We start from the raw sequence: 9,085 nt of genomic DNA, 5'->3' as shown, positions 1-9,085 counted from the left end.
CGCAAGTCATCGTAGAGTGTGCATTTTCATGCCTCAAGTACATTCTTTCCCCACTGAGGTCGTCAATGAATGAAACAGGTCAATTTATTTATTTATTTTTAAGCGTTTATGCTTTGTAATCAATGCAAGTATTTCTGTTGTGGTTTTAGCAATGTTATGCATTAAATGTTAAAGCTAAATTATCATGTGTTATGTTATTTTTTAGTGAAAATGTATGTAAAAAATGTCTTTATATACATTTGTTTAAAGTATTAAAATGACGTTATTAACCAGTATTTTTTCTAATCAAACCGTTTTTGGATCGTTAATGATTAATGAGAAACGCAAGAACAGAAACGTTAAAATACTGATTCTGCACAGAGAGAACCGATTTAACATAAAAAAAAAAAAAAAGCTGCTCTCCACTCATGATTTGAAAATAACATGGTAGAGTGACCCAGAAGGATGTCCTCATTTCTCAAGTGACACCTCCTTTTCGATAAAAGAATATCACACTGGGTCATGCAGTGAATTCAGTAGTTGAGTTGGCCATAAAGAAAAAGAAAGAAGGAGAGAGATGTGGATCACTCTAAACATCTGCCTGTATCTGTCCTTTTATTATAATTCTGCTGTTTCTATCTCAGATTCCTGTCAGCTCCAGGAACGCTTCAAATTGAATGGGATGTACCAGAATGGAGACTTTATCATTGGAGGCCTGTTTGAGGTTCAGCACCTCAAAGTCTTCCCAGAACTTAACTTTAGAACTAAGCCGGAACTGCCCCACTGTGAGGAGTGAGTTTGGACTGTGCAAGATGAGAACAGCTATGCTGAACAAAGAGTGTGAAAGAAAAGTAAAATGAGATTTAAAGAAAAGGATGACAATAGAATGATCACAGCTACTGTAACTTTCTCCTCACGCTATTTTTCTAAATTATCTGTTCCTTGTGACTTCAGTATAGTTATTCCACTTAACTAATATAATGTGCATTGAAATTGCAAACCAATTACTGTTTATCAAACTAACAGTAGAAAAGCACAAGGGAAAAAAAGGGGAATGTATTTGTAATTTTATGATATATATATATATATATATATATATATATATATATATTATTATCGATCTCTTATTTCAAATATACAGTAGACTACATACATTTCTACTTAGTCATACAATTCATTTTGCTTTTTCCAGATTCTATATGGCAAGTTTCCAGCAGGCACTGACCATGGTTTTTGCCATAAATGAGATTAATAATAACAACCTGCTGCCTAACATCACACTTGGTTATCAGATCTATGACAACTGTTTAAGGCTTGGAGTGGCATTCCGGGCTGCCATATCCCTGGCTAGTGGCACAGAGGAGTCCTTCTCAAACCTCAACTGCACTGGCCCTCCTCCAGTGATTGGGATTGTGGGGGATCCAGGTTCAACTCAATCTATGGCAATTTCCAGTGTGCTGGGACTGTTTCGAGTTCCTATGGTAAGATATGATATGTGTTTTTATTTCTCCATACAATATATTTGCTTCCAAATAACATAAATAACAAAAACAAACAAACAAAAAAATTATAATATTGTTCTCATTTCCTTGCTATTTACATTGAATATGTAAAATGACCTGAGAAGCCTGATGTTTGTCTTTGTTTCTCCTGTTTTGTATTAGGTTAGCTACTATGCCACCTGCTCCTGTTTGAGTGACAGAATAAAGTACCCCTCTTTCTTCAGAACAATCCCCAGTGATGCCTTCCAGGTGCGGGCTATGGTTCAGATCTTGAAGCATTTTGGATGGACCTGGGTTGGTCTCCTCTACAGTGATGATGACTATGGCATCTACGCTGCTCAGTCCTTTCAGCAGGAAATGGACTCGTTTGGGGGTTGTGTGGCCTTCTCTGAGATTCTGCCTTATGATAACAACCGTAGGGATATTCAACGAATTGTAGAGGTTATTCAGACCTCTACAACCAGGGTAGTTCTAGCATTCTCAACTGATCTGTCATCCCTGATGGATGAGTTGTTGTTGCAAAATGTGACAGGCAAGCAGTGGATTGCAAGTGAGGCTTGGACAACAACACCTGTCCTACAAACTCCACAATATTTGCCCCTACTGAGTGGTACGCTGGGCATCGCCATCCGTCGTGGACAGATTCAGGGACTTCATGACTTTCTGAAAGGTCTCCATCCTGACAATAATCCAAAAAACAGTACAATAAAAACTTTCTGGGAGAACATGTTTGAGTGCAGGTTTGAGGTTGGGGGCAAAAATATAGCTCAAGAGCAAGAACAAGGGGAAAACAAATGTTCAGGGCAAGAGGATCTTAGCAGTACAGATACAGTATTCACTGATGTATCAGAGCTGAGAGCCTCATATAATGTGTATAAGGCAGTTTATGCTCTAGCACATGCGCTTCATGACCTGATGCAGTGTGAGAAGGGGAGAGGACCATTCAGTAAGTACAGCTGTGCCGACATATCCAACCTGAAACCTTGGCAGGTAAGATAAATAAATAGTGCATACTGTATATATATAGTAATATAAGTAATATATGTATATTTCATATAACACTTGTCCTGTCTACAAACTGTACAGCTAGTTCACTACCTAGAGAAAGTGAACTTCACTACAGGCTTTGGGGATCATGTGTCATTTAATGAGAATGGAGATGCTCTGGCCATCTATGATGTGATGAACTGGCACCCGAGGTCTGACGGGTCGATCGTTGTCCGCACGGTCGGTGTGGTAAATGAAGGGGCAACAACAGGGAAGGTGCTCACACTGGATGACGATGCATTATATTGGAACTTTGAGACAAAAAAGGCAATTAGCATATAGCATGTTACTTAAACTCTTGATGAAGATGTCTGAACGTTTCACAAAAATCTGTAACATTTCATTGGCTGATGAATAACAATAAATTAGTAAGTTAGTGGTTTTCAAGCTGGATTACTGGATCAACTCTATACACTGACAAATATTCATGAATATTATTAAATAAATTCATACATATATTTTTTTAAGTACATTCAAATACCCATAAATTTAAATCAAATGATACCCCTGCAGCCCCCACGGTCTGTGTGCAGTGAGAGCTGCCCCCCAGGAACAAGACGAGTCAGGAGGAAAGGCCTTCCTGTCTGCTGTTTTGACTGCCTGCCATGCGGAGATGGAGAAATTTCTAATACAACAGGTGAGGAGATTAATGTCTACAAATGAAATAAATATATATTATATATTAGTAATACATTTCCCTAAAATTATACTGTGCTCTTTCTTTCTTTCTTTCTTTCTTTCTTTCTTTCTTTCTTTCTTTCTTTCTTTCTTTCTTTCTTTCTTTCTTTCTTTCTTTCTTTCTTTCTTTCACAGATTCATCTGAATGTTTCAGGTGTCCAGATGAGTTTTGGTCGAGTCCAGAAAATGACAATTGTATACCCAAAGAAGTGGAATTTCTATCTTATGAAGATCCGCTGGGAATTTCTCTGACAACTGCCTCCCTTTTAGGCACAAGTTTTTGTGCTCTTGTGATGGTCATCTTTGCTCTTCACCGAAACACTCCCATAGTACGCGCCAATAATTCAGAGCTCAGCTTCCTGCTCCTGGTGTCACTCAAACTGTGTTTTTTGTGTGTGCTACTGTTCATTGGCCGGCCGCAGTTGTGGACATGTCAGTTGAGACATGCTGTGTTGGGCATAAGCTTTGTCCTGTGCATCTCCAGTATCCTTGTTAAGACTATGGTAGTAATAGCTGTGTTCAAGTCATCTCGACCAGAGGGCAAATCTGCCATAAAGTGGTTTGGTTCAGCACAGCAAAGAGGGACAGTGTTGGCCTTAATTTCTACACAGGTAGCAATATGTACAGTCTGGTTATCCACTGCATCCCCAACACCCCACAAAAACAGTCATTATATCCGCTCTAAAATAGTCTATGAATGTGCTATTGGCTCAGTGGCTGGTTTTTCTATGCTGCTGGGATACATTGGCCTCCTTGCAGCAGTAAGTTTCCTGTTAGCCTTCATGGCAAGGAAACTTCCAGATAATTTTAATGAAGCAAAGTTCATCACTTTTAGTATGTTGATCTTCTGTGCGGTGTGGATTGCATTTATTCCAGCATATGTGAGCTCACCAGGGAAATATGCTGTGGCAGTGGAGATATTTGCAATTTTAGCTTCTAGTTTTGGATTACTGGTGGCCATATTTGCCCCAAAGTGCTACATAATTATTTTACACCCAGAAAGAAACACTAAAAAAGCCATCATGGAAAGACCAACCCAAAAGAAATAGTTTTACATGCTGACCACATCAATTATTATCTGCTGTAAGATCCTGTCCTGTCTCACTCTCCTGCTTGTACAAGCTTATTTAACATGTAGGAATTTATATCAATTTCTACATTTGGTGTGTTCAACAGGTAACAGGTGTCTAACAGATTTCTTAGGTTGTTTTGGCAGTGTTTGAATTTTAGATTATTTTGTTTGGGTTTTCTCTGTCAATCTGAATTAAAATGATGTTATTCACAAATATCATATGCATGTAACTATTAACTATTACCAAGGGTGACACTCATTAATACATTAATTAATAATGTATATTATTACATTGTTATTAATACATAATACATATTATTCGATTTATTCCACTGCACATTGTTAGCAAAGGTGCTGCATATCAATACAAATATGTATGTGTTTCAGTTCTTTGTTAATTAGCACTGCTGAATAGGGATTAGAGAGTATGCAAAGTTCTCATGATAACCACAACAAGTACAAAATGGTGTCCAATGCATGACTGCCACCTACATGATATCCTGTGTAACATGCTCTCCATCAGAAGACACAGAAGCTGCAAAACTACTGGCTGACTCACATCAGCTCAGGTCTTCAAGCCCAGTATCAATTAACCCAATTAATCTGATCTGAATTTTTTTTAAATACATTGTACATGCAAATGCAGTTGCTTATTTGAACAGCCCATTTGGTTATAATATAAACAGATTATAATGCTATAAATACTGTACTAATTTCTGATGTATGTACTGTAAAGTCCGTAAGAAAAGGTTCCAAATGTACTTGAATCATGCATAGTATTGTACTATGTTTTAGAGTTAAAAGAAATTTTCATTGTGTGTGTGTGTGTGTGTGTGTGTGTGTGTGTGTGTGTGTGTGTGTGTGTGTGTGTGTGTGTGTGTGTGTGTGATTTGACACCAGAAAAGCTAATACAAAAATGTTCCATCCTGCACTGGCATTCATCAATGATATTTCAAAAACATAAATGAACCCACAATGACGTATTAATTCCCAGGAAGGTCCATGTGACCACCTGTTCTATAGAAAAGGGGAGAACAATAATAAATTAGGGCATGGATAGGATTATGTGGCTTATACAGAGAATAACTGAGAGAGATGCTGATCACTCTAAACTTCTGCCTGTATCTGTCCTTTACATTTATGCCTCCTGCTTTCAACTCAGACTCCTGTCAAAGCCAGGGACACTTCAAGTTGAATGGGATGTACCGGGATGGAAACTTTATCATCGGAGGCTTGTTTGAGATTCAGCACCTCAAAGTCTTCCCAGAACTGAGCTTCAGAATGAAGCCAGAACAGCCCAAGTGTGAGGAGTGAGTGTGGAAAGCAAATGATGAGAAATTATACAGACTGAAGATTGTGAAAGACCAAAATGAGATAGAAGAAAAAAAGGATGATAATAGCAGGAAAAATTTAATTATTTTGTATTTTTTTATTTGATTACATGCAATATGCATTACATACCAAAATCAATTACTTAATAGAATGTGTATAGTGTTAAAATAAATGCAGATTATTTCATATTGTGGTTGAATGTGTAAATCCAATGATTTATTTTTAAATGTACATTGTCACTGAAAACATATATGTGTTTACTTCCAGATTTTATATGTCAAGTTTCCAGCAGGCACAGACTATGGTTTTCGCTATAGATGAGATAAACAAGAATCCAAAATTACTGCCTAACATCACTCTTGGTTACCATCTTTATGACAACTGTTTGAAGCTTGTAGTAGCATTCAGGGCTGCTACAACTCTTATTAGTGGGACAGAGGAGACATTTTCAAACCTCAATTGCACTGGCTCACCACCAGTAATTGCTATCGTTGGGGATCCTGGGTCAACTCACTCTATTGCAGTTTCTAGTGTATTGGGTCTGTTTCGTGTTCCTATGGTAAGATATGATATGAATATAATAACAATGATAATATAATAATGAAATTATTTCTTTGTTTTCTAGCCACCCTAACCCATCTGCTGCCTTTCTGTTTTTCCTAATTAGATTAGCTACTACGCCACCTGCTCCTGTTTGAGTGACAGGAAAAAGTACCCCTCTTTCTTCAGAACAATCCCCAGTGATGCCTTCCAGGTGCGGGCTATGGTACAGATCTTAAAATATTTTGGATGGACCTGGGTTGGTGTCCTCTATAGTGACGATGACTATGGCATATATGCTGCTCAGTCCTTCCAGCAGGAAATGCAGCGGTTTGGAGGTTGTGTGGCTTTTTCTGAAATAATGCCTTATGATAATCACAGGGACATTCAGCGCATAGTGACAGTGATTAAGGCCTCTACAGCCAGAGTAGTGGTGGCATTTTCAACTGATCTGTTACCCCTGATGGATGAGTTGTTACTGCAAAATGTGACAGGCAGGCAGTGGATTGCAAGTGAGGCTTGGAGCATCTCACCTGTCCTCCATCTTCCACGTTTTGTACCCCTTATTGGAGGCACGCTGGGCATTGCCATCCGTCGAGGAGAGATTAAGGGACTTCATGAATTTCTGCTACGTCTTCATCCTGACAGTGATCCAAGAAATCATTTGGTGAGAATCTTCTGGGAGAACATGTTTGGGTGCAAATTTGAGAATGGAAGCAAAGATGGAGAAAAAATGTGTACAGTCCAAGAAGATCTGAACAGCACAGTTAATGAATATAATGATGTATCAGAGCTGAGGGCCTCTTATAATGTGTATAAGGCAGTTTATGCCCTGGCACATGCTCTTCATGACCTGATGCAGTGTGAACAGGGGAGAGGACCATTCAGTGATAACAGCTGTGCTGACATAACCAACCTACAGCCATGGCAGGTAAAACCCACAGGAATAGGGCCCACAGCTTACTGTGCTACAAAGTCTCATAAATTACATTCTAAATGGAAAAAAAGACAGAAATATTTGAGTAATATTTGTTTTTATAACCTGTGCAGATGGTTCACTACATACAGAACGTGAACTTCACCACAGGCTTTGGGGATTATGTGTCATTTGATGAGAATGGAGATGCTTTGGCCATATATGATGTGATGAACTGGCACCCAAGTTCTGATGGGTCGATTGTTGTTCGCACAGTTGGTGTGGTAAATGAAGGGGCAGCAACAGGGAAGGTGCTCACACTGGTAGAGGATGCAATATACTGGAACTTTGAGACAAAAAAAGTAACTACCATTTCAACTTAATCCTTTTTGTTGATGTGTAGTCTTAATACTGTACAAAGCTAAGATAAGACAAATTAGAACAAATAAATGAAAAGGCCAAGCTATTTATTATGCATCAGAGATAGTCACAAACATACAAACCCATGAGTGATAACAGATGATGTCTCTTTAAGCCCCCATGGTCTGTGTGCAGTGAGAGCTGCCCCGCAGGAACCAGAAGAGCAACAAGGAAGGGCCTTCCTGTCTGCTGTTTTGACTGCCTGCCATGTGCAGATGGAGAGATTTCCAATACATCAGGTGATGAGTGATATTCAAAAAGAAATATGTATGTTTTGTGCAGAACTCTTACACAAATCTTTTTCTATATACATTTCTCACAGATTCTACTGAATGCACAGTGTGTCCAAATGAATTCTGGTCCAGTCCAGAAAAGAATCGCTGTATCCCCAAAGCAGTAGAGTTTCTGTCCTATGAGGATCCTCTGGGCATCTCTCTGACCACTGCATCTCTGCTTGGCTCCTGCTTCTGCGCTCTTGTGATGGTCATATTTACTCATCATCGTAACACTCCTGTAGTACGTGCCAACAATTCAGAGCTAAGCTTCCTGCTGCTGTTGTCACTCAAACTGTGTTTCCTGTGTGTGCTACTGTTCATTGGCCGGCCACAATTGTGGACGTGTCAATTAAGACACGCCATGTTTGGTGTTAGTTTTGTCCTGTGCGTCTCCAGCATCCTGGTCAAGACTATGGTGGTAATAGCAGTGTTCAAGTCATCTCGACCTGAGGGTAAAAGTGCCATGAAATGGTTTGGAGCAGCTCAACAAAGAGGCACTGTGGTGGTCCTCACTGCAGTCCAAGTTGTGATATGTGCAGTCTGGCTCTCAACTGCCTCTCCAACACCCCATAAAAACATCCTGTATATCAGGTCTAAAATAATATATGAATGTGCTATTGGCTCAGTGACTGGGTTTGCCATTCTGCTGGGTTACATTGGACTCCTGGCTGCAGTAAGCTTTCTGTTAGCTTTTCTAGCAAGGAATCTTCCAGATAACTTTAATGAAGCTAAATTTATTACCTTCAGTATGCTGATCTTCTGTGCTGTATGGATTGCGTTTATCCCAGCATATGTGAGCTCACCAGGGAAATATGCCGTGGCTGTGGAGATATTTGCAATTTTAGCTTCTAGTTTTGGATTACTGGGGGCCATATTTGCTCCAAAGTGCTACATCATTATATTACATCCAGAGAGAAACACTAAAAAAGCCATCATGGGAAGAACAGGCAAAAATAAATAATTTATATGCTGACTGTAACATTTTCTTACATTGGTATTTCTGCCTTTGAATATCCAGCTTGTAGGAGCTTTAATAGTCAGATATGCCACCATTATACTTTTAAACACTGTCTGTTTCTCCCTCTATTACTTTGTATGTTTACTAATATAAATAAAATTACAATAATATTGATTACCATACCAAATGCTTCATTATCAATATTTAAGAAAAATGTGTGAAATGTGACTTGTGAAGAGATGATCCATGATCATCCCTTAATTAATAATAAACAGGTAGGTTATAAAGAAAATATGCAGATTCAAAGCAACCATATTGCTCACAAGCTAGTTTTTCACTATAGGAAATGCTTTACTGATGTCTTAT

The 9,085-nt window shown here is 38.8% G+C and overlaps 1 protein-coding gene across 1 annotated transcript; it reads left to right on the top strand.

Annotated features, from left to right (window-relative positions):
• Positions 1–556: 556 nt before the first annotated feature.
• Positions 557–8,722, top strand: LOC311290800 (uncharacterized protein; the record flags this gene model as incomplete). Its single annotated transcript, XM_084409513.1, has 13 exons — positions 557–771; positions 1,172–1,460; positions 1,644–2,471; positions 2,568–2,795; positions 3,042–3,165; positions 3,342–4,254; positions 4,329–4,340; positions 5,370–5,588; positions 5,878–6,169; positions 6,278–7,081; positions 7,201–7,428; positions 7,602–7,725; positions 7,809–8,722. 13 exons carry the CDS (start codon positions 557–559, stop codon positions 8,720–8,722), a joined length of 5,190 nt encoding a protein of 1,729 aa, XP_084265639.1.
• Positions 8,723–9,085: the final 363 nt, after the last annotated feature.

Source organism: Rutilus rutilus, assembly GCF_951802725.1.
Source record: "Rutilus rutilus genome assembly, chromosome: 5".
In the NCBI taxonomy this organism is placed as follows: Eukaryota; Metazoa; Chordata; class Actinopteri; order Cypriniformes; family Leuciscidae; genus Rutilus; species Rutilus rutilus.
Note: the sequence above shows the minus strand (reverse complement) of the source record. Positions and strands in the feature narration are given on the sequence as shown.